The sequence below is a fragment of the Perca fluviatilis genome, chromosome 14, assembly GCF_010015445.1.
Source record: "Perca fluviatilis chromosome 14, GENO_Pfluv_1.0, whole genome shotgun sequence".
In the NCBI taxonomy this organism is placed as follows: domain Eukaryota; kingdom Metazoa; phylum Chordata; class Actinopteri; order Perciformes; family Percidae; genus Perca; species Perca fluviatilis.
In genome coordinates this window covers 9,596,226-9,623,293 of record NC_053125.1, presented here as the reverse complement: position 1 = coordinate 9,623,293, position 27,068 = coordinate 9,596,226, and the positions used below count along the sequence as shown (strand labels likewise).

The following is a 27,068-nucleotide window of genomic DNA, read 5'->3' as shown; positions in this document are numbered from 1 at the left end:
AACTGAGCGAACGGCAAATTTGCTCGGCTGGATGAGAATACAATCCCATATTTTAGGGCCTAAGAACGGCTCTGTTTCCCTGCAGCTGGGTGTCAGCTCTTAAAAATGAGCTTGAGGTAATTTAGATTTCAGGCAATGATTCCAGCAACAGGCAATAACGATAGACACCGCAACAGGAATCTAATCAAATGTTTCCTGGTGATTAAAGCAATAATGCTCGAAGAAAATCACTGGCTAGTGTAGCATATTAGAGCTAACCTGTGTACCACTGCCTCTGACAGTCGGCAGTTACTGTAGTTCACACTGAGGCCCAGATTGACCAACAGTGATGCCATCCTAAGCACGGAACACAAGGAAAAGCACGTGCGGCTCATTCCACCCGTGCGAGCTTATTTACTAAATCGAAGCCGGAAAACGACGGCAGACAGGGGTACTGAGAATGTACAAATGTGAGTACAAAAGAGCTCTTTTCCTGCAAGTGTTGGTGTCAAAGCTCAGCCCCAAAGAGCTCTCTGCTGCGAAGTAAAAGATGTTTTAACATCTTTTCAAGAGGCACTCTGGGACAAAAGAGAAAACACACTGAAAGCAACTGGACAGCACAATTTACAGGTAAAAAAAAAACAAAAAAAACACCAGTATGACATGGGGGAGCCATATTAAAAGCCAAGCCTGCAAGGAGAAATGCCAATGTCTGATGCTGTTCTGTGTGCAGCCAACAGATAGTATAAGGCCACTGGCTCCTAATACATCATGTCTGCTGAATTTCCATAATTTCCTCATTTTATTTTGCACATTGGAACTCGGAATTCCCATAAATGCAAATCACAACTCGCCCTGAGCTGCAGGGACAGCTATATCAACCTATTTCTAGGTCAATTACCCTGTGGGGAATCTTTAGAAAACACTGTGTTCTTGGATCCTATCCTTTTTTTGTTGCACTGGCACAAATTGTTTTGTGGATCCTGCCTTGAGGTTAAAAAAATAGTGGAAAGATAACTGAAAAGTTCCATGTGAAGATGTAATTTCTATTATTGGAAAACACGACAAAGTTTAGGTTTAGGGTTGGTTCTTGTGAAATACAGACTTCTAATCCCTGTGACAAATACGCAATCCAAAAGGGCACTTTTTAGATTATAAATAAATAATTTCACTTTTGTTACATGTTATTTGTAACATTTGTATTCTATATTTGTAGATATTATATTTTATTCATGCATTTTGTCTTGAACATGATTGAAAAGAGTCAAATCACTTCGGAATTCCACTTTGACTGTTTACTTACTTAAAAAAATAAAGTGAAGATCCTATCAACTACCCTGTAAAAATGAATATCTTGAGGGACCTGAAGGCGCTCGAAATTGCTGCTCATTAAAAACTATGATGAAATGATGATACATTCTAGCATCATCCTTTCAAAATGCATGCAGAACATTTCAATGTCAGATGCTTGAACATACGGCGGCTACTACGGCGCTGTGTGCATGCAGCACGGTCCCTGATGGGCCCTCGTTGGCCTTTGAACCAGTCTCCCAGCTGACGGAGAGCAACGATCCTCCTGCCTGCCAGGAGCCTACGGTAGCATATGGCACGCAAGACTTAAAGCTGTGGCACAGTGACAGCCCCTGTTGGCGTCTGTGTGTGTGAATAGGCCTGGGGATATGGAAGAGCAGAAGTGCAGAACAACCACATAAATAACCACTACTGCATCTGTTAGAAGGGAAGAGAGATGGAGGGTGTCTGGCTCCCTGTGAAACCTGCTTTTAAATACACACACACACACACACACACACACACACACACACACACACACACACACACACACACACACACACACACACACACACACACACACACACACGTTTATCTGTGTTTTTTGCCCCCAACGGCGCCGTTGGGAGGCACTCGTTATGGTTATGGTTAGGTGCCTTGAAGGCAGCGGTCGCAGCGCTGCCTGGAAGGAGCAGTTGGGGGCAAAAAAACACCATCGAGCCACACACACACACACACACCCACACCAACCTTCACAGCCCCTAGGGGGTACTTTGGAGTACGTGAGATTGTTTTTATGCATAATTCCTAAAATAACTATACAATAATGAATGAATTTCATGATGGATTTGAAATGTACAGTATGCTAGCATTTAAGTTTTTCAGTAGCCTAAAAAGGCACAGCACTGTATTGTATGTACCTCTTCATAGGTTTTAGTTTACTTCTTTTTTCTTAAAGAAATACTCAACCGATTAATCGATTATCCATAAAGTTGGTGATTAATTTAACAGTTGACAACTAATTGATTAATCTTTGCAGCTCTAGTTTAAAAATCACCAAAAACATGACTGAGAGGTTTACTGTCACTTTGCTTGTTGTGGATTTAAAATTGTTCTGCTACTCATTGGTGGACAGTAACTATTCACGGGTGTGTAATGTGCTTAAGAACAATTTTAAAGAAACTTTACCTACAGGTGATAAGTTGCTGCCACTGTCTACCCCCGCTGCGCTTCACAATAAAAGCCTTTTACGTGCAACAGTGTTTTTCCACTGTGGCATTGCAATTACTTACGTACAACGATCCGAATGCTTCTCCCACCACTGCTATAATTAAACTCTGCACAAATAAAGACGTGAATTACAACTGACAAGACACGCTGACAAGGCTGACAGTCCTTGTACCTCTTTATAGGTTTTAGTTTTTTCTATAAAAAAATATTTTTGCGCTGTTCAGGGGGTACTTGGCTGAACAAAATATTTCAAAAACGGGGTACAATATTGAAAAAAGTTTGAGAACCACTGCAAAGCACCACTACATGTACAGATACACTGGGGTATCACACACACACACAGTCACACTTAATAGACAGCCGACGTCAAAACTGGTGCATCAGTCGGCCAGACACACACTCACACGGCGGAGAGAGAAATTTACAGGCAGCTGCAATGGAGAGTCGCTATGGCAACTGCTTCACTCTGACTTGTTTCCGCCTCTCCTCTCTCCGAGTCTCTCCCTACATGAGCCTACTCTCACGTGGACAAAGTCTTGTTGACTGTTGCCGTGGCAACATATTGCTCTTGTGCATCTCTCAACCCTGTGATGCCCTTCGCCACAGCTCTACCTGAATCTCATTCCATTAGTGGCAGATGACCACACACACACACCTCTGCATTCGACATCAGGAGAAGAAGACTGACAGCCACTGGCATCATAGGAGACAGAATGCAGATGCACTGATGTACACACACCAGGCTGGCTGTCACAGTTGACCTGTAGACTGTGTCCATGGATCAGTTACAGGGCCAATCGTTGTGGCACAGTGACAGGGGACTGAGGCCCTCAGGGGCAACAAGCTTTCTCTCTCTCTCGCTCTCTCTCTCTCTCTCTCTCTCTCTGTTGTGTTTGTACCACAACAAAAGTGTAGCATGCGATGCCCACAGATGGGCGTGTGTTGAGGTTCCCAGCCTGAGAATTCACATGTGGGATGAACTGCTTTTAAAGCTTAAAAAAAAGAAAAAAACCTCCTTCATTTATTTCTTTAAAATATGCAGTAGTTAGTTTTGAATTTTCAATTAGTTTTTATTGTGTTATTTGACTTTTGGATTGTATTTTAGTTGAGTTTTTAGTTAGTATTCAGAGTGTGATCGCTAGTTTTTTCCAAAAAGTTTTTATAGATTTAGTTTTTGTACGGGCCAGGTATAATGTCTCAGAAATATGTTGCTATATATACACTACCGGTCAAAAGTTTGGGGTGACTTAGAAATTTCCATTCCACTCCATTATAGACAGAATACCAGCTGAGATCAGTTGCATTGTTCTTTTTAATCAGGGCAGCAGTTTTCAGATTACATTGTGTTCTTACTGAATTGCAAAAGGGTTCTCGACTGTTGTAGAAAGAAGTGGCTGATCTTTAATGCAATATCTACATCATCCATTATCAGCAACCATTCATCCAATGTTCTAAGGGCACATTCTGTTTACTAATCTGATATTTTAAAAGGCTAACTAAGAAAACATTGGAGAACCCTTTTGCAATTATGTAATCACATAATGTAATCTGAAAACTGCTGCCCTGGTTAAAAAAAAAAACAATGCAACTGATCTCAGCTGGTGTTCTGTCTGTAATGGAGTGGAATGGAAATTTCTAAATGACCCCAAACTTTTGACCGGTAGTTTACATACACAATACATGGTTAGAGAATGGCCGCGATGTTTAATCTTTGCGCTACTTTAGCGTCCGATGTGAAGCAGTTACGACACAGCGCCATCTCATGTCAAGTCTGTCCAGTTTCTGTGCTTCAGGGTCACGAGAGTTGACAGAAATTCATCCTGCAGTTATAGTGTCACTTTAGTTTTACTTGAAGGTTTTATTTAGTCTTAGTTCACTAAAAATATTTTTCACTGCTTATTTTAGTTGTTAACTTACTATAATAACCCTGCAGAAATCTTATCACATCATGAGCTCTACTGGGAGAACCTGCGGTTTATGTATGCTAGTTCTATCATTTGCTTTTCATGCTTGTTCCCAACATGTCTACAGACCAACAGAACAGGCGCTGAATGACTACAACACGTCTTGTATACCATGTACTGTACCACAGAGACACTTTGAGGTGAGTCCAGAATATACATGCAAAGCCTCAACAAATCCTTGACATCCTATGCTAGATCATCGGCAGATGGGAAATACTTCTGCGCAGGCATGAGGCGATGCTGGAAAGGGAGAGGTTTACTCATCGTGACATGGCAGGGCGAGCACTGATTTGTGTTGTACTACCGTTTACGGATCTTACTAAAAAGGACAGCAGAAGTATAGCAACAGGGAAAAATTAGGGCTGCACAATTGTTTTCATCGTCATTTAATCAGGGGATTATTTTTTCAATTAACCGATTAGTTGTTTGGTCTATAAAATGTCAGGAAAAAAATGCCGATCAGCGTTTCCCAAAGCCCAAGATGACGTCTTTAAACGTCTTGTTTTGTCCACAACTGAAATATATTTAGTTTTCCCTCAGAGGAGTGAAGAAACTAGAAAATAGTCACATTTAAGAATCTGGAATCAGAGAATTTTTTTTTTTCAAGAAATACTCAACCAATTAATCGATTATCCATACAGTTGGCGATTAATTTAACAGTTGACAACTTATCGATTAATCTTTGCAGCTCTAATTTAAAATCACCAAAAACATGACTTTTTTACTGTCACTTTGCTTGTTGTGGATTTTAAATTGTTCTGCTACTCAGTGGTGGAGAGTAAATATTCACGGTGTGTAATGTACTTAAGTACAATTTTAAAGAAACCTGGTTGTTGCTGCCACTGTCTACCCCCGCTGCTGCTAGTTCACAATAAAAGCCTTTTACGTGCAACAGTGTTTTTCTACTGTGGCATTGCAATTACTTACGTACAACGATCCGAATGCTTCTCCCACCACTGCTATAATTAAACTCTGCACAAATAAAGACGTGAATTAAAACTGACAAGACACGCTGACAAGGCTGACAGTCCTGTCTCTATAATAACATGTCAAGAAACACAGAAAACACTGAAGACAAAGAAGAAACGATGATTGACTGAAAGCCAAAACTGAAAAGGTGAACAACATAAAATGCCACTGAAAAAAATTGGCTCTGATCAGCAAACACAAAACAACAACAACAAGAAAGCCAAAGCAAGATGGCAGAGAGCAGCTGAGGGCTGGTACCCTGAGGAGCTTAGCATGGCTGCTGATCCTTTCAAGCAGAACGGAGACAATGAGACGATTAGGCCTGAACTTGTGTCGAGTGTTCCAGTTTAGCACGCCGCCCACCGTCGCCCTTAGAGACGCCGCCCTCTGGTCTCCTGAACAGAGACGCGCGCCGGCCTTCGCTTCCACCGCATTATCAACTGACTGATTAATCACAGGGGAATGGAGCGCGCGTTACTGTCTGATGTGGATTTGATGGGAAATGATGTTTGCCATCGGTAAACACTGACGGAGCCAGCAGAGAGGGGGGGGAGAAGAGAATAATATGCATTTAGGTGGCACGACTGAACTTCAGGGTGTAACAGGATAGATAAAGATAAAAGATTTTTTAAAAGCCTTAGATTGTAAAGTTGACATTCCTATTTTTATATATATATATTTTTTTGTAGGAACAGCTGAGGGTAAGCCAAAGATTACCCTCAAATACATCGTGTCTAACTTGGCTTTCCTGGCAGAAAGCAGAGAGAAGGCTCGCTGTAGAGGACACGGTGTTTAAAAAGCATATATTACTTCCAAACCAAACGAGAGCGCAGGAGCCTGCTGAGATATCATCTTCCCATACGTTAAACTGAGCATGCAGAGATGGAAGCGGAGGGCCCTCTCTTTACAGAGAGCCATAATTAAAAAGATATTGAATCACGTCAGGGTGAAACGACAACTCGAGGGGGAATAACGCAGCATGCAGAATTTTATACTTTCTCCAAATTAGCATTTAAATTTTTCCCATATGATCGACTGTGTACTTTTTCTACCATTTCTATTTTTCAATTTCCTTGGTATGGATAGGCAGGGGAGTGTGTGTGTGTGTGCGTGCGTGCGTGCACAGGCACGTGTGGGTGAGAGATAAATATTGACCTTTTACGCTGAGGTTCCAAGCTGTAATAATAGGGAAATTGCTCACAGCAAATGATGAACTGTCATCTATGTGCAAATACACAGAAGCTCTTTGTACTAGTGGTGCAATTAGCAGAAAGGTTACAGGGTAGTGGAAATATTGTAATAGTGTAATGGAAGGAATACATTTCTGCATATTTTTCTATTTCTGAGACCTGTAATTTCAGTCATGATGGATTAGAATTATTAAACATTTTATATTCTGTGAGCAAGTCAAACTGTTTAAGTATGTGTTAATCGGGGGATCCCCGATTTATATAGCAAAACATTATTTTTTTACTCCAAAATTTGAATAACATCCTCCTCATTAAGGCATTTATTGAAAAATAAAACCAAAACCAAACTACAAACCGCCCATGTTAATCATAGCTGCTGCATATTCAGAAGGAAAGTCTCATTTGTACAAAGAAAAAAAAAAGTAGAAAGTGCACGCACCAGAACTGCAGATGTTGTTTGCATTCAAGTGTGCAAAAACACAATGCATTTTAGATTGTCTGTCCAATATCACTTATGGATCTGTAGGAATACCAGTTTGAGTAGCGACTGAGAAATAAAGCCAGTAGTCACCAATGATCTCACACTGTACTGCAAACAAAAAAACTACACAAACTGTACTGTTTAACTGTGTGGCTGTCGGTCTGAAATGAGGGTATGTGTGTGTGTGTGTGTGTGTGTGTGTGTGTGTGTGTGGGGGTCAATAGGAGGTCAACGGCAGGCTGATGTGATAGAAGGCCTGAGGTAGAGACAGACAGACACACAGGGTGATGAATGGGATGTGATGAGATGCACAGCAGCAGAGCTGGCCTACAGGCCACCGAGCAGGGCGAAGGCTTAATCGTTAGAGCACAATGGATCAAGGCAAAGGCCATGCTGATTGCATCTGGGAGGTGTGTGTGTTTGTGTGTGTGTGTGTTTGTGTGTGTCCATGCACTGGTATTATAAGACTTGTGAGAATCAGTTGGGCTGCTGGATGCAAGGAATGAGTTTTTCAAGGAAAGTAAAAGAAGGGAAAGAAAAACTGTTTACTAGTTTTTTAGCTAAGGTATTTCTTTTACATTCCTGGCACCAATTCAATTACAATATCTGTGTGTTTTACTTATTAACACAGCGACTGATCAGTGTGTCTTTTCTCTTGTAACTTCCATGCAGCTAGGTTACCTCTAGCATCAATACGGTATAAAAATCAACAAGCAGAGATGTGAAACGTGCTTTAGAAAGGTCATTTATCACAACAGACATGTTATCAGTTCTATTAATGCGCCCCTGTATGTTTTAGTCTAACTTGCATTATTGTAGCATAGGAATGTAGTTAAAACCAAATAATCCGACATACAAAAGAAGCAAAAAAGAACCTATCCTGTAGGATATTGTTAAATTCCTCGCATTCGAAGGTGGCAGCCATCTCTCCAATGTCAGTCCCAGTATACTGTGAGCCTCTTAAAGGTGCCCTGCCACACATATGTCATTACTTTGTGGTAATGTCTGAAGTCCTACCATGGACTCTGTAACATTTCTTGTGGAAAAAATGCCTTGGTTACCTTGTTTCAAGCCATTCTAGCGTGGTATAGAAAGCCTGCAGGAAGACTCAGCTCAATTTCTGAAAGTTCTCATTAATATTCAACGAGCTCAGCTCCTTGACTCTGATTGTCTAACAGCTAGCCAATGAGAGCCGGGCTATCAGCATCCTTTACCCAGCGCAACTGGTCGAGCTCATGAATAATAATGAGCTCAGGCAATATGATGTCAGACTGACCAGCTTTTGTAATTGGTCTGATTTCTCTGCTTATTTCTTTTCAGTGTCTAGAGCTGACAGAGGAGGTAGCAGTTCATTTTCACATTCACAACATAACACAAACACATATGGATATTTCAAAAATACAAGTAAAAATGTTTTTGTGTGGCAGGGCACCTTTAACACCCTGATTAGTGTGCATAACTATATGAAGATAAACAATTATATTGCCTTGTAAAAGATTTTTACATTCTTAAGCTTTTTTAAGTCATCAAACCGGTCTGTTGGAACACTATCAAACCCTACAAACACCTTTTTTGACACATTATTTGACACTGTAAGAGCCGGCTGTACCACTGACGGCATATATCCGCTGCTTTCCATTTTGCACACAAACATATGCCATGCTGTCGAGAGGTTTATGGAATAACCGTATTAAGCGGAATAGATACATTCATTAACGGAAAAGCTTGGCCCGGCGTGTATGCTTGTAGAAACCCACTAATATATACTGTATCTGTACAGTGCAGCAAAGTAGATAGTTTACCTACAGTTTTTAAGCTTGACATTGACTTACATTCGGTTTGTCGATGGCACTGACAGTTAAACATGTGTGACCAGGGGCTAATTGAAAGCAGTGACAAGGGCCTTGTGTGTCTGAAAAATGTTTCTGCAAAAGTCAAATTTCATCAATCAATTCAAAGAAATACATTAAACTCACAGAGAGGCTAAATGCTCCACCACTGTTCCTGAGACCCGAGGAGGCAGGCAGGCAGGCAGGCGCGCACGCACGCACGCACGCACGCACGCACGCACGCACGCACGCACGCACGCACGCACGCACACACACACACACACACACACACACACACACACACACACACACACACACACACACACACAGCCTCTGTTCTTGCTGAGCTTATGATACTGGGGCTGTGGGAACCAACACCAAGTTTGGAGATGATCCTAGCTGCTGTACTGTTTGTATTCCGTCTACAGCGACTTCACTGCCTGCAACAGCAAGCAAACACCCACCACACAGCTCAATACGCTTCCCAAGATCAGACCAGCAACCCCTCCAGCTGAAAAAATAAGCAAACAGCTTCTGCTCACAGGCATCAGATGTGTCTGCAGTATCTATCTAGTACTATGTAACAATTATCTTGGCTATTATATCCATACCTATTGCTCAAAGCTATTCTTGCTAAGGTTTAATGACATTTCCAAATCCAGAAAAAGCAGCAAACACCAACAAAATAACAGACAAAAATGGCTTAGAGCGGCCTAGTTATTATTTAATTGTTGCATCGTGCCGAGCATTTGCACCCTTTACACCTTTGTATTTTGAGCTCAACACCTACAGCTTTAACTTTCCCTTCCCCAAATCAGACAGCAATGCTTCTTTCTTTCAGCAGATTATAGCAACTCTATGCAACTTTTCCCGCTTCGGTCCCCCTACAGGTTGTCTCATTGGAACTACAGCGTTGCATCTAAATGTTACAGTGGTGCTTTGCTGTACATTAGGAAGGCATCTGAGCTTTGTAGAAACAAGCATTGGGGATAAAAAAGTCCTGGCCTTAAGTTTTTTTTTTTTTTTTTTTACAACAACATGCTCTTATTAACTCAAAACCATCTCTAAAAACACACAAGTACTCCACTCTAATTTTCTCTCATTGTCCATCTCTCTCTCTCTCTCTCTTCTCCCCACTTTTTTTCCCTCACTGTTGCCACCAGCAAGTGCTCTCTCCTCTTCCTATCTCGCTTCCTGTTACTCGCAATCTATCTCGCATTCTTTATCTTTCACTCTTCGCTCTCGTCCTACAGCAGCCGCCACCCTGGCCTCTCATCTTCTCCACTTGTTTGTTTTCTGATCTCCATTTTCTCTGTGATAACCCCTTTCTTTTAATCCCTTCTTTCTGCCTCTCTCTTACATCTACCACCGCCTAGCCTCTTACTGTGAGAGTCTATTTCTCGCATGCATCCTTCCAGTGGCACGGACCAGTCTTGCCTTTGCCTTTCCTTGTTTCTCTCTCTCTCTCTCTCTCTATTTGTCTTCCTCTATCTTCTTCTCATCTCTCCGTCATAGGATTTTGTAGCACTTCTGTTAAATTATCTCTCAACCCCTCCTCTCTCCTATCTGTGTTATAAATAGAGGTTGGATTAGACTGACTTTTTGTTTTGCTCACTATTAGGGAGCGGATCAATTCCACAAATTGAGTGGATGGGGAAGCGGACGGACACATAAACACACACACACACACACACACACACACACACACACACACACACACACACACACACACACACACACACACACACACACACACAGAGCCCCTCTGTCCACCAAAATGCCACAGTGACAAAGAGGATACAAACACAGGCATTGTCCTTGTTTTCCCACTGCTGTCTCTCTCTTTCCCCTCATAACAGCCTACTTCTCTCCCATTTTCCACATCCCTTCCTTTCACCCTTAAGCCTTTTGGACTTCAGTTGACCCCTCTCCTCTTCCTCCCTTCCTCTCTTTCCTTTCCCTTTTCTTGTCTTTGTCTCCACTCCTAGTGCTTAAATGATGACAACATCTTCTCATTTTTATCTGAGTGACTGTGTTTCTTTGACTGCAGGATACTTAACGATTACTGTGTCTTGTTTCCAGTACCACATAAACACAACACACTTAACCAGACAAGTAAACATATTAATTATATTATAATCCAATAAATCACTATGTGTCACTAACACCCCATTTAAAAAAAAATTCGTAGTACAACGGGTGCATTTGTTGCCATTTGCACCGGTTTTGTTTCACATGATAAATAAATATATTCTAATATATACAACTCCTTATGGCTTCAAACTGTCCGTACAAGTTTATCCTAACTCTTGAGCTTATAACTATCCTGACTCCTATTTCCTCAGAAACTACCTAGAGTTTCAATAATAAAAAAAAAAATACTCTAAAGTGAGGGCATTTTAACGGTTCTAATAGTCACAGGAAATTATGGTAGGGCTTGAATTAAGGGTGTCACAATGCAATGAATACAGAGAACAGGGACAGGACCCAAATGATCAGACAGGATCAGTTCATTGATTTATTGAAAGAATGTAGGCTTACTGGCAGGTACAAAGGGGCAGGCAGGTTCAGGTAGACAGACACGCAGGTACAGATCCAGGTAAAAGTGCAGAGTAACAGTAGCTCCAAAGCAAACAACACACGGGAGGGAAAGCAGCATAGCACTGTGATGGTGTGGCGGGGAATGAATGAATGAATGAATGAATGAATGGAACTGGGCCGCCCGATGAGGCTGATGAGGGAACGAGATGCAGGTTTAGCAGGTGGGCGGGGACTAACAGGTAACTGCAGAGCTAATGAGGACATGAAGGAACAAGTGTGTAGATGTCAATGAAGAGGCTTTGGGAAGAGGGAATTTGGCTGGAGAGGAAGGACAGACAGACCTTTACATGCACATATTATACCGTTTTTTTTTCTTTCCCTTAATCAGAAAAAGACAATATTCCGACTAAGCTGTTTCCATGGCTAATGAAAAGGACTAGTCCACTGATATTTCTGTTTACATGCAACCGTGCAAAATATGATTTGTGGTGGCGGACTTGTTTGACCGTGCAAACCCTAACCACCTTCTTAAAAGGTCGCCGTTGCAATGTTTGCACATGGCCAAACACCTGTTGCTATCCAGGTCTTTCGTAATGTTTAAAAGTATAGGTGTGTTTCTCTTTGGGCTTTTTTTTGGGTGGGGGGGGAATGCATCTCTACTTACTAGTTGGTTTGTGATCAACAACCGCAGCAACGCACAATGCTATATTTGGAAAAAGGCCTTATTCGGAAATATATGGAATATATGACCTGTATCTTATGTGGAATATTGTCATATTTGGAAAAATAGTGGAATATTAGTGTACTTGTAAACATACTCACTGTGACAAAGGGTTTCATTTCAACTGAATATCTGTTTTTTGTAAGAAGTGTGACAGTAAAGGCTTGGATTTAAGATGTTTTTTTCCCTTTCCATATATATTTGCTGCAGTCAGAGGAAACAATCATGGACTGGCTCTAGGTTTAACGCGGTTGTGTTGAATTACTTGTATCACCAATAGAGAGTAGCAATATGGATTTTTATATACTGCATATGCTGCAGGTTATTTCTCTAAGGAAGCGCAAGGGATGAATGTCAATAGAAGGCTCCCAAGCAATCATTTCTGTTCTGTATAGAAATGCACATGAATTACTTTCCTTTGCATTTGCACATTTTGTATGTCTATGAACACAATCAACCCCCCCCCCTCCAACGCACTTGCTTATTTCCCTCCTCATCTGTGCTCATGCAACCTCTGATTACTCCCAATCTCCCCCCCCCTCCTTTCCCTCTCTGCCTTCGCTATTTCCCTGCTCCTTTAACAATCTGGCCATTACTGGGGCTGCCGTTCCATCCCTGGTTTCACAGGGTGTGTCTGGGCGCTAATTGGGACTGAATGAGTGTGAGTGTGTGTTGCTGGGAGGCTGCATTGACACAGCCTCAAATCCAAGGGCTGGCTTGTCCATCCCCCCTATAGAGATGTATGCTGAATGAGTCGTTACACACACACACACACACACACACACACACACACACACACACACACACACACACACACACACACACACACACACACACACACAGACACACACACAGGCAGTACTTGAACATAAGTATTATTATGCAAATACATGCATGTTTGAGTTTTTGTGCATCTATAATAAAACTGGGCTTACTTTTTTGTAACTTTAACTTTTAAATTAACTTCATAGTGATGACCAGCGTGTTTTTTTTGTCACCTTGGTGCCACATTAACATTTTAGAATAGGAAACTGCAGAGGTGTCGAGGTTGGCTATTTCTGGCACATTGACATTGAAAATATGTATTCTACCGCCGAACAGATACAAATTACATTTTACACATTTGAATGGTTGAACATTCATTTCTTTGTTAGTTGTTCATGTCAAAGTCCCAGTGAAACAGAAGTTGGAGCGTCGACTGCTGTTGCAGTTACAGCAACATTATTGGTTGAAGACTCCGACTGAGTTGAGACTCAGATCAGAGCCACTTTTTACGGGTTTTTGGTATCTATTGAACTGTGAAGTACATTACCTTGTTCATGTAATGTATTCTTTTTCTGTTTGTGAGTGTATGAGTTCAAGCAGGAGGAGCAGAGGAACAATAAATTGGCTGTAGAGTTTCTCGGCTGTCGTATCCATTCAGACGCCAGTGTTCCCATTAGGTAATGCTGTCAGCTCTGCCACTACCCACCGCTCTCCATCTCATACATAACAATACCTCCTTAATTGGAACGCTACTCCGACAGTTACAATACAATCCAGGTGAAAACACAACAAAGTACAAAGTGAGAAAGAGACAACACAACCAGGAAAAAGCAATGACTAGTCAAAGTGAGTGGAACTTTTATAACTTAAAGCAACTTTGCTAAACATGGAATAGCAAAACTGCATGTGTGTGCAGAGAAATGGCAGAGATGGCGACTAGACTTTGAGACTCTGACGTGAGTCGCACTTAAATCGCACACACGGTGACTTCAGACTTGATTTATGACTCGTCCTCAAAAGACTTCAGACTCGACCTAGACTCGAGATGCGGGACTCGTGAACAATATTTATTTTTAGGAAATGTTTGATGAGCTGAATATAATATTATTATTCCCCTCCCTGCGTAACCTCTGACCTACCTACGTAACACGTAATGCACAGCCACACGAGAGAGACAAACATGTCGACCGCATCGGCAGCTGCTGTGCCATTCATCAACAGCTTTGGCATTAAAAACCTTATACAACAAGGCCCGAACAAAAAAAGCAATGAATGCAAAACGTGGAATCAAGATAAGATTCTGGCTCACCAGAATGAAAAGTGAGAATTGACTTGGACTCTAGCTCAGAGACTTGACTTGGACTGTAGCTCAAAGACTTGACTTGGACTCTAGATCAGAGACTTGACTTGGACTCTCTCAAAGACTTAACATGGACTCTAGCTCAGAGACTTGACTTGGACTGTAGATCAGAGACTTGACTTGGACTCTGCTCAAAGACTTAACATGGACTCTAGATCAGAGACTTGACTTGGACTCTAGCTCAAAGACTTGAGACTTGAATTGGGCTCTAGCTCAGAGACTTGAGACTTGAATTGGGCTCTAGCTCAGAGACTTGACTTGAACTCTAGCTCAGAGACTTGACTTGGGCTCTAGCTCAGAGACTTGACTTGAACTCTAGCTCAGAGACTTGACTTGGACTCTATCTTAAAGACTTGAGACTTGACTTGGACTCTAGCTCAGAGACTTGACTTGAACTCTAGCTCAGAGACTTGACTTGGACTCTATCTTAAAGACTTGAGACTTGACTTGGACTCTAGCTCAGAGACTTGAGACTTGACTTGGACTCTAGCTCAAAGACTTGATTTGGACTGTAGCTCAGAGACTTAACATGGACTCTAGCTCAGAGACTTGACTTGGACTCTAGCTTAAAGACTTGAGACTTGAATTGGATCTCTAGCTCAGAGACTTGAGACTTGACTTGGACTCTAGCTCAAAGACTTGATTTGGACTGTAGCTCAGAGACTTAACATGGACTCTAGCTCAGAGACTTGACTTGGACTCTAGCTTAAAGACTTGAGACTTGAATTGGATCTCTAGCTCAGAGACTTGACTTGGACTCTAGCTCAGAGACTTGACTTGGACTCTAGCTCAGAGACTTGAGAACATCTCTGAGGAATGGTTAATCTCTCCTGCTGTGTGTGTCCGTCGTTGCAGTATGTGAGTGTGCGTTTCCTCAGCAGGCCTGCAGTCTGAGCTGTGATCTCTGGGATCTGCCATATGGCAGCATTGCCAGTAGCCTGGCTTCGTTTCACCACAGTTTGTGTGTGTGTGTGTGTGTGTGTGCAGTCGTTCATCTGTAATCAAACATTTTCACATGCTTGGAGATCTTCCTGTTTGTGCTCCATGTCACCCCGAGGGGGGATATGGATTATCAGCAGCCACTTCTCGTCTTGTCTGTCCTAACAGTTAATCTGATGGTGGAGCGGTAAATTCTGCCCCTGCTACAGAGCTGCCAGACCTCCAGCTCTGATTGGTGTTTGCTACTCTGATTCACCACACCCACATTGTCCCTGTATCCATGCAACTAAACCAAAAGGACCGCTCGCAAACATCGACATCTTGGTGTTTAAAATCATCTTTGGAATATTACTGATGGAAGTTTTCCACCTATAGTCCCACTTGTTCACATCTGTCCCCTGTGATGATCCAGAGTCCAAAATTAACATTTTGGCTCCCAGCCAAGGATATTTCCAGCGGCTAAACTATTTATACACATCACAAAATCACATCACCACATCAAACATCACTACCTTTTTTCCGATGTATTTGAGTTAGGCATCAGATCGTGTTTGAAATAATCCTAAATTATTGTTGGTTTAGTTAACATAAGCATCATTTTAGACGCTACTGATGTTCTTGTAGGTCCAGCATATTAGTGTTATTGCTTCTACATACTTTGATTATATTAGCCACTGGGCAAGTGTTATCATAGATCATAGGCAAATTGGTTTACATAATCAAGGTATTTCAGACAATTCAGACATCCAAAATCAACACTGTCTCCTAGAAGTTCAGTTTAAATAATTACTTTTGCTAGATAGACTTTTGATGTTTTAAAGTTAATTCAATTGCTGCATGGATTATGTTCACCATTAATATTTTTTTGAGACACAATTGTGATTTGGCGACGTGGCTAAAATATAAAAAAACATGGCTTGTCTTGTCTTTCCCAAACCTTAACCAAATGATGCGAGTGTCAATACAATACCATAAAAACATGCTTTAGTTGCTATTAGCAGATTATATACAGTATATATATATATATTTAAATATATATATATAGAGAGAGAGAGATAGAGAGAGAGAGAGAGAGAGAGAGAGAGAGAGAGATTGTATTTCAGGAGGATGTTGCAGAGAAAAAAATGAAATATGTTGTTGCTCAGTATGATAAATGTAATTTCTTTAAGAGTTGCAAATATCTGTTCACAAAGCAAGCAGCCAGTGTTGCAGCTTTCCATTGTTTTCATAAAAGGACACAACACAAATCAGACCTTGTGCAGAGCTGAAACAAACTGAAACGACATGTTCAGTAGGCCTGCACGATATGAGGAAAATATGCGATAACGTTATTGAATATCAAGATTACGATATTACTTGCGATAAATAAACAGGTATTAAAGTGTACTCAGTTCTGCATTTCTGCTGCTGCTTTCAGTATTCTGCTAAAATACAACAAATTGCTTGTTGAGTTTTAAACAAACGAAAGGAAATCATTTCCAGCATTCTTTTATTGAACAAGTTGAACATTGAATTGAATATAAAAGGCACCACTAAAAAAAGAAGACAGATTTTAAAGTGACGTCCTCAAAGGTGGTGTTTTGTCCACAACTCAAAGATATTCAATAGTTAATAAAGATATAGAGAAATGAAAGTAGAAAATATTCATATATTTAGAAGCTGGAATCAAAGAATTTTGAGAATTACTCAAACCAATTAATCGATTATCTAAATTAATGTAATAATTGACAACTAATCGATTGATCGATGCGGCTCTGCTACACAGTACTTGTATTGTTGTTTGGTATATTTCACTATGTGAACATGTCAATGAGAGTTACTTATCATCGCTGTCGGGTGAAAACCTTGTATGTCCAAAACTGTTGTTTTTCCGGAAATGAAAACAATTGGAAACATTTTGTTGAGCTGTTTACATTGGTCAATGTCAGATGAATAAATGTGAACTTTTCTTCTATCATATGCAACATGCTTAAATGTACATTTTACTTTTCAAAACCATCCATCTGGAGTTGTGCAGTACTACCCCAATGTTACCGATGCCACTATAGAGCCTAGTGGGAGGTCTTCTCTGCAATACATTTGACAAGTCCAAAACTTCATTTGTTGCAGTGAGCACTTTAGAGTCTATTGATTTCGATTAAATAGACCCATAATAGGTCTTGGCTAGCTTAGAGCCAGCATCGAGGGTATTCACTGAGTTCACTGAGTGGAAGAGGAGCTGAGCCAGCCTTCACTGTTGCATCCCTCAGTCCCTTATATCCATTACACATGGCAATTAACCCAGCCAAGTGCAAAAAACCCACAAAAAAAAAAAACTGTGTTGAGCTTTTTCCCAAGCGCTAAGCTAGCTGACAGACGACACGGCGCCAACTACTGTAGCTCTCTCTCTTTCCCCGTCTCTTTCTTTCGCTCTACCTCCCGGTACCTTTCCCATCCTTTTCATCTGCATCTTTCCCTCTGCCTCCCTCCTTCCCCTCCTCTTCACTTTCTTTGCCTTGTCAAAGGGGTTTCAAGCTCAATAAAATACTACCTGTCAGCGAGCGATGGAGTAGGAGTATTCGACACGATATTGACACCACCTTGACATGATGTGGGCCGAGCGCTGAGGTAATGGGGAGCTTCAGCAGCAAATAACCGACAGGCCCACCGAGAGACGCAGTGATACAAAGAGACAAGCGATTGAGTCTCTGTAGTAATATGAAAATAAAGTTGCTTTGACAGTACTGTTGATCCTTTCCTGCAGAAGAGCCTACTCTGTTCTGTGCCGGGCGCTTTTGTGCAATGCCGAGCTATTCTTTGTCACGCTAGCGTGTGTGGTTTTGCACACCAGGCTGTCCTGTTCTCTTGTTTTATTTTGAATTTTCACACAGTGAGCTGTTCCGCTCTGCTCGGTCCTTCCTCTTTCTGTTTTTTCTTCTCATTCTCCTTTCATTGTTTTTCTGTATACTACTCAATCTCGTCCCCTGTGCCACCCCATTCCATCCAAAATCTTCTTATGAAGTAATTTGTACTCAGCACACAAGGATGTAAAAATGGGTGAAACAAATAACTGAATGGTTGCTGGTCTTCACATTTGTCACTGCTGATTGCTCACAGTCTTCTTATCCTTTTTGTATTTGACAATGTAGCAATTTGGCTGTTAGAATTTGTATTGTACAGTACATTTCTTGTGTAACATGGTGTCCGTGGTGAAAAGCCTACAGGAAACGGAGAGATTTAGCAGGGGAGCATCTCCCTGGATGCTCCTAATTATATGAAAAAGACGAAACATGCCAAGTCTCCGTCCTTGCATGGCGCTGTTTTCCAAAAACGAGGGACTGAGAGCCAGAACTGCAAAGGGGGGAAGTGTTTGAGAGCGAACGTGTACGTCTGAGAACATGAACAGAGAAGCCGATATGGAGAGATGCTGCATTGCCCACAGGCCAGCTTCTGTTAGCAGAGTTATACCCACACATAATACACAGAGACAGATTGGTGGGGAGGTAACAAGCAAAAAGAGGAGGAAACTGAGAAAAATACATTGTCACTAAAACTGACTGGGGAACAAAAAGCTTATATCTGTCTCACATATAGACAAACTCTTATTGTTCCTCTATAGCATCTAACATCTTGCCACCCAGGAGAGAGCACTGTGAAAGTCTGTAGGCACGTGGAGACACGGACCCTACGGCATAGCAATGATGTGCACCTCTCGAAAAATGGAACTACACGTCGCCGCGACGCACGTCGCTCGGCCGTGGCTTGGTAGCAATGCATTTCCCCCGAATCATTTCCCGGTTCTCCTTCTCCATACACAACATGAAATCAAAGAGATGGTTAACTTTTCCTGCTACAGATTTCTGAACATGCTCAGAAAGCACAGAGGAGACACTTTGTTTCTCTCACTATGCCTCTAGAGTCGGTACTTGCTCCGAAGCTAATCGCTGTCACTCGCTCACTCGCTCTAGCATCACACACACACACACACACACACACACACACACACACACACACACACACACACACACACACACACACACACACACACACACACACACACACACACACACACACACACACACACGCCAGCCCTGCTATTCTCTTAAAGAGATCAACGCCAACGCACAAGTATGAACTTCAGGCCACTTACGTCGGCTACGGCGAAAGCTCTGCATGGAGCCTCCGCACGACCATAAATCAAGTTTAGGAAGACGTCAATCAATCGGTGTATCCACACCCACACAGTCCTGGGAAGATTCACTGTAAACACCTGTGTGAGTGTTCAGGGCCTTTAAGACCAAACTTTACAATACAGCTACAATTTGGACTGCAAACATTTGACCTAATTTATGATTGAAGAATTTGATTTAGATTAAAAAACTCTACATTTAGTACCGTCGGTCAGCCGATGCTGGCTGTCTGAACGCAGCCTTAGGGGTGTTTACAGCTGTTTCTGATGCCCCTGGTGGCCAGGAAAAAAAATCTACTAATTTAGCTTTAACTATATATTTTGTTAATGTCTAAGCCCGTCTATTAAAATTAACTGTCAATCAATAGCAGGTTCAAATCATTTGCTTTAACCCTTTTCTCGACATTTAGATTAAAAGGTCCCATGGCATGAAAATGTCACTTTATGAGGTTTTTTAACATTAATATGAGTTCCCCCAGCCTGCCTATGGTCCCCCAGTGGCTAGAAATGGTGATAGGTGTAAACCGAGCCCTGGGTATCCTGATCTGCCTTTGAGAAAATGAAAGCTCAGATGGGCCGATCTGGAATCTTCTCCTTATGAAGTCATAAGGGGAAAGGTTACCTCCCCTTTCTCTGCTTTGCCCGCCCAGAGAATTTGGCCCACCCATGAGAGAGAGAGACATCATGGCTTTCAAACAAGCAAAGTGGCAGTTGGTCAAGGCCACACCCCCACCCTCCACCTTGCCCCGCCCTCTCCTCCTCAATAGCTACAGACACAGAAATGGCACATACTAAGGAAAGCTCATTGTGGGACTGGCTCTAGTGGCTGTAATTCTGCACCAAGGCTGAATTTCGGGAAAGAGACTTCAGATACAGTATTAGGGGACCACTAAGGCCTATATAAAAGAGACTTCAGATACAGTATTAGGGGACTACTAAGGTCTATATAAAAGAGACTTCAGATACAGTATTAGGGGACCACTAAGGCCTATATAAAAGAGACTTCAGATACAATATTAATGGACCACTAAGGCCTATATAAAAGAGACTTCAGATACAGTATTAGGGGACCACTAAGGTCTATATAAAAGAGACTTCAGATACAGTATTAGGAGACCACTAAGGTCTATATAAAAGAGACTTCAGATACAGTATTAGGGGACCACTAAGGTCTATATAAAAGAGACTTCAGATACAGTATTAGGGGACCACTAAGGTCAATATAAAAGAGACTTCAGATACAGTATTAGGGGACCACTAAGGTCTATATAAAAGAGACTTCAGATACAGTATTAGGGGACCACTAAGGTCTATATAAAAGAGACTTCAGATACAGTATTAGGGGACCACTAAGGTCTATATAAAAGAGACTTCAGATACAGTATTAGGGGACCACTAAGGTCAATATAAAAGAGACTTCAGATACAGTATTAGGGGACCACTAAGGTCTATATAAAAGAGACTTCAGATACAGTATTAGGGGACCACTAAGGTCTATATAAAAGAGACTTCAGATACAGTATTAGGGGACCACTAAGGTCTATATAAAAGCAGCCAAAGAGCACCATGTCATGGGACCTTTAAGGTCCCTTAAACAAACTAAAAGTGAGGATGTAGTATTCAACAATAAGTGGCTGACATTGGTAGGCTTTGTACAAAATGTTGGCTAAAACTTACTGAATTTACCCCATGCTTATAATTTTATTATTATCAAGCAGCGTCCTGATAAAACCAAAACAGATTTATTTTTTTACCTCTCATCCTTCTAGAAATCTGCATAATTCCCCTGTAGGAGCCGAGTAATAGATAAGGAAGGGTTTCTTCTACAAGTTCAATTTATGTTATTGTAAAACAAATTTAATTTCCTTGCACATAGGAAATTACAAGTTTTCAAGCTTGAAAAATGAATTACAGATTATTATTATTATTATAGTTTCTTTCAAAAGAAAGTGCGAGGAACTGCGTGCAATAATACAGCTGACCCACATTAGAAGTCAGTGCTGTGAGCCTTGATAGTCTTTATTTGCATTACACATCTAGCTCCATTTGATCAATAAACTTCATACAATTTAATTCTAGAAAATCTACAGTCTACTTTATTGTCAGAAATGCAGTATTGGCCAACATATTCATTGAAGGTAAATCAAAAGCATTCACTGCCTTCTTTGATTAATGATACCCAATATTACGCTGTAATTAAATACCCAGCTGGAGGCTTCATATTCTTATCATCACTAGTCATGAACAAAATTGATCGCGTTATTGGAAAAAGCCAAAGCCTTCTTCGATCCATTACATCATTTACATGAGTGAAAAAAGGGAGGACATTTAGCCTTGAAAGAATGATAAACATTTCAATCATAAAGATAAAAGTAGCTTTCACTGTAAATACAGAAACATGTTTCGTTTTCTTCCTGTTTTGTTTTTTTCCCCTTATTTATCTCTGTTTTATCTCTGTCTCAGGAAACATATTTCAATAGAGTACATCATCCAGATGTTCACTTTTAGTTGTAATTTGTTCGTGGCTTATCTCAATGGCATAAAAATCAAAGCGTTATTAGCATTTTAGGGACCTGCCATGTGAGGAGTCTGGTCGCTGATTGCAGATTACGTGAATCTAATTAAGTATTGCATAAAGATTGCCTCTCAAATAACCTAATATAGCTTTTTCTCTTTTTGGAGTAAAATTAAATAAATCTAGCAGTGGAGAGTTAAAGAGATGACAGAACAGTTGATTGAATGTCCACACTGTGCTGTTTGTTTGTGTGTGTGTGTGTGTGTTTGCGTGTGTGCGTGTGCATGCGTGTGTGTGCAGAGAGGATTACACACCAGAGCAAGATTGAGCTAAATCAAGAAAGAGACAGAGTGTGTTGTCCTCCATGTCCATGTTTGTATTGTGTGGCCCTGTTTATATTACTGTGTGTGTGTTTGTGTGTTTGTGTGTGTGTGTGTCTGTGTGTGTGTGTGTGTGTGTGTGTGTGTGTGTGTGTGTGTGTGTGTGTGTGTGTGTGTGTGTGTGTGTGTGTGTGTGAGCGAATCAGAGGGAGGTGACATTGTTCCTGGCAGAAATATGTTCCAGGTTTGGGGCTCAGGTGGCTCTGGTGTGTGTCTGATCAGAGCTGACACACAGGATGGCATAGTAACACACTCACTGTCTCTTTCTTGATTTAGCTCAATCTTGCTCTGGTGTGTAATCCTCTCTGCACACACACACACACACACACACACACACACACAGAGCTGTGCTGTAAGCCCTATCAATCTTTTCGAACATGGCCACTGAGCAGCACTGCGGCCCAGTAGCCTTTGCTCCCGAGCACCTGATGCAGAGCAGAGAGCGAGCTAATGCTGCTGAATGAAGTCATTTCGCCGGCTGGCATGTACTCTTTAATTGAACTGAATAGAATAGCTCATGAATAGCTTTCTGCATGGCCTAGAATAAACTGCTTTAAAGCACGCCGAATTTGAAAAAGGCTGTTGATACACAGCTGAAAGAATGAGGACAAAATGGTGGACGAAACGGATGAACTGATTGTGCCGGCCGCCGCCGTTATGAGATAAAAGCTGGCCATGTAACTTCTTGCGTCATTCATTGGATATTGTCCGGCATGTTAAAGGATGTTGTTTTGTTGGTTGGAAAATAAGTATGGCACAAACTGAGAAGGGATAGTTTCTTTCTATCACTCATTCGCTGGAATTTGACCTGTGCAACAATTCAGGTCTTTGACAGTTAACAGTGCATTGCCTGAGGGCGGAGGACTGCACAGGTCAGGCTTAAAGGAGCAGCTTGGAATCAGAGTGCATGGATCACAGCCTTGGGTATGTGTATGAATCATTTCCACCAGGCAAGATGCAGCTAAAAGGTCATACTGCAAACAACTGCCCATTGTGCTGCATTACTGCATTTTTACACAATGCAACCATTGAATCCAAAAAAGCATGTTTGCTTTATTTCAAGACTAATAATGCACTCCTTTCTGCGACTAAAGAAGCAACTGTTAGAAAAGAAATTCTGCTCTATATCCATTTGATGGTGTTGCAAGTTACAAGTAATGTATTGGTTAGTTAAGACACACTGGTGTTGTCTGCTTTTACCATACTAGGCTTTACAGGGATTACCAGCAGAGCCAAAGCTACCAATGAGGTCAGTTCATGTCCTTGGTACAGTTTCTGGAAATTTGTGGAATTTTAACAACCCGAGGATCAGTTTCCATCCTGCAGTTGGTGGGTTTTTAAGGCTGTTCTAAAAATTTGAGTTATAGACTTTTTAAAGATCCCCTCCAGACATGTTTTAAGACAAGTAAAAATACTCTGCTTGGAAGAATAATATGTGTCTGATATGGATTTCCCACAACAAATTGCCTCATTAAATATGCTTAAATTCACTCATTTATTCTCGCACTGAAAAACCTCCAGAATCTAAAAATATGGTGATATTGTTTGTTTCAAAAGTTGAACTGCTGGACACGAGATGTCTCCTACTTCACTAAAAAAGTCTCAGTGTACATGCGCTGGAGGCCACAAGTGCACAGGGAAGCTACAAACATCCAAGAGAAGTAACGATAAGCAAAGCACAATTTTGAGTGGAGGGGGACTTTAAATTTGACTCTTTTTAGACAAAATATACCAAAATACATCAAAATATGAAGATTCTGTATTTCCCCACTAGAATTCTATGCAGGGAAGGCTTTGATATACAGTATATATTTATATATATACACACACATTTATATATATATATATATATATATATATATATATATATATATATATATATATATATATTCCTTGTTACATTCAGACTTGTTCATTGCATTACTGTCTACACAAATTTATTTTTTGTATAATTATACTACTTAATTCATATTTTATTTGTTATATATATTTTAGTTCTATATCTTTACTCGCACTATTTTACTTAATTTTTTTTTAATCTTAGATTTTGATTTTGGGTGTTTGATATTTAATGAGCATTGCTGGAGGTGCCTGAGGCCTAAGATTTTCATCGCCAGCGACTACATCTGTTATTGTTTTGCACATGACAAGTAAAGAACCTCCAAACGTGAAAGCATTTTGACTGGGGGGAGATACAGATTAAACATTTTAATTACACGGATAGGCCTGTATGATTGAAGAAAATGAGAACAGATATAGTAATCTTAACAATCTTTCTTTTAGTGAGATGTTATACATTTCTTCGATTAATGGGGTTATCCTCACAGTAAGGACTTCAGTCGTTCTATAATCCTGGCTATGGCCCTGATATAGGAAGTCATTACAGTACCTGTCCTGTGGTAACAGATTACCTGTATTCTCTCCACCTATGTTTATTTGTAGTCTTATGCAAAGGGGATTAACTGCCTTTTTCTTTATGGTGCATACTGCACAGTGTATTCATATACAGTATTTTGTGGAAGCTATCGGTTTGTGTGTTCTTATGCAGAGACATCTACTGTTTTTAAGTATCTGTGACTGACTCCTTTTGGTCTGTGTTCGGTGCCTGACTCCCAGGACCTGATATGAATTCCAGTTCGGGATTGTGTTGTGTGAGTTAGTGAATTGGGATCAACCATTCCCAATCAAACAATGTTAATTGTGCGCCGTGATGAGGGACGAAACACATATTCAGAGAAGGGAGAAAAAGCGTCTTGACAGGGCTCCACTGCTCCGACTATACTTGCTGACTGTGGCAAGCTGAAAAAGTTGCATCTGTGCCGGCGCGTTTGATCACCAAGAAAATCCTCTTGCGTCAAACTTTCTCTGACTCCCAACTTAAAAAAATAAAATAAATATATATATATATATATATATATACCCCAAATCAAAGAGCATCACGGAGCAAGTAAAAAATTCACCCACACAACACCCTCAAAATAGCATAAGGAGAAATATGTATCAAAATATCATCAGTCATCTTTTTCCTCCAAGAAACAAGTCCAAAAGAACAAGGTAGGGAGGATGGAGGGGGGGATGAAAGTGCAGATAAAAATCACCTCCACAATGTACTGTATGTGTGTGCTGCAGGTAGGAGATAAATTAACAGCAGGATGTGGATTCTGTGTCCTTATTGTAGCAGCCGATTGAAACCCAAATCTTCCAAAGCGCGGGCACGAGAGTCCTCGGAAGTCCCCCCCACTTTTTCCTTTCCTTGATTTGATGTTATCACCACTGACTTGGAATGAGGCTATCTTAATATTTGCGTCATAGCAATTTCATCCTTGAGCCCGGGGATTGAGGCGCAATAATAACGCGCCTCATGGTGTAAGCTGGTCTCAATAGGTGCTTTGTTGTGCTGGGACAATGCTGTTAGTCGGCAAAATGTATTTTCAAGGGCACAGTGGTGGTGATGATGATGTCCGGGGCTCATTCCTGTTTTGAGAGGCCAGGTGAGGACCTCTGGAAAACACACACAACTGCCTGCTGATGACTTTATAATGGAGGGTATCTGGGCTCCATTAGCCGGGCGTTATAATCATCCAAGGTTGCAAAAGGCTAATGATTTGCATAGGAAAGACAGCTTTTTTTTCCTTTTCTTTTTAAATTGCAACGGTCAGCACATACACTTACACCAACACATACTGTAGGTATGCATCTCATATCCAAAGTCCCACCTAAGAGATGTGTGACTTGGTGTGCATGTGTGTGTGTTTTCCACTCTATGTGTGTACACATCCCCCAAAAAGACTTCAAAACAAGAAAAAAGGAAAAACATGCAACAAAAATACCTTCGTCTCGAGGCTTGTTCATTGAAGATTCATCATGTTTTTTTGTGAGCGGACCTAGGGTTAAGAAAAAAAGGGGGGAAAAAGAGAAAAGAGAAAATTCAAAAAAGATTACTGGCAAAAACGAAAAAAAAAAGGAATATCAAAAAAAGAAAAGAAGAAAGAGCAAAAAGGACAAATCAGCAAGAGTTCATGGTTGCTTATTGTGTTTTTTGTGTTTTTTTCCTTTAAAAAGAGTACAAAAGCAAAAACAAAAGGCATCACAGACACAGATTCATCACAAGAAAAGACACAAGATCAAAGAAAGCTGTTTTTGGATGGGATTTCCTTCTCTCCCCCTGCAGAAGAAAACGCCCGCTATTGTGTATGGTCCCTCTTTCTTTCTCTCCTTTAAATCTCCTTTTGTTCCCTGAGCCTAACCTTCTTTTTTGGGAGTTGGGTGGGTGGGTTGGTGAAGGAGTGGGGGGGGGGGATGTGGCGTAATAAAGCCTGTGTGGTTTGAAGAACAGGACCCAGCCCTTTCCTCCCACCATTATGACCAGAAAAAGGACAGATAAAAAAAAAAAAAAAAAAAAAAAAAAAAGAACAATCAAAGATGTGGACACCTATAGGAAGAATGGCGGGTTTGGGTCCTGATGCTCAAACACCAAAATGTTAACGCCAAACGCTCAGCAGTGAGAGAACACAGAACATTTTAAAGGGCAGTTGCACAACTTTACGTCAGTTAGACCTTTTAGAAATAGACACACCGAACACAAAGAGATCTTTAATTAGACAATCGTATACACAATGACCCTGTAATGGTAAAAAGGCATGTTGCAGATAAAATAGGCCACAGGTGCTTTTGTGTTTGTGTTTAGGAGTGTGTGTGTGTGTGCATTATTTTGTGGTTAAACCAGAGAGCGATTCCCCAGGCGGGT

General features: G+C 41.0%; 1 protein-coding gene across 5 annotated transcripts in view; it reads right to left on the bottom strand.

Annotated features, from left to right (window-relative positions):
* Window positions 1-27,068, bottom strand: part of nlgn2a (neuroligin 2a) — a 202,447-nt gene that overhangs the window by 65,326 nt on the left and 110,053 nt on the right. For 3 of the 5 annotated variants that reach the window (XM_039822741.1, XM_039822740.1, XM_039822739.1), the window contains exon 3: window positions 26,152-26,205. The exons of 1 other annotated variant lie outside the window; for it this stretch is intronic. In XM_039822741.1, coding sequence (XP_039678675.1) covers window positions 26,152-26,205 — 54 coding nt within the window. Of the gene's footprint in view, window positions 1-17,788; window positions 17,810-26,151; window positions 26,206-27,068 lie in introns of those variants that run through there. One more of the 5 variants, XM_039822743.1, reaches the window with a different exon arrangement.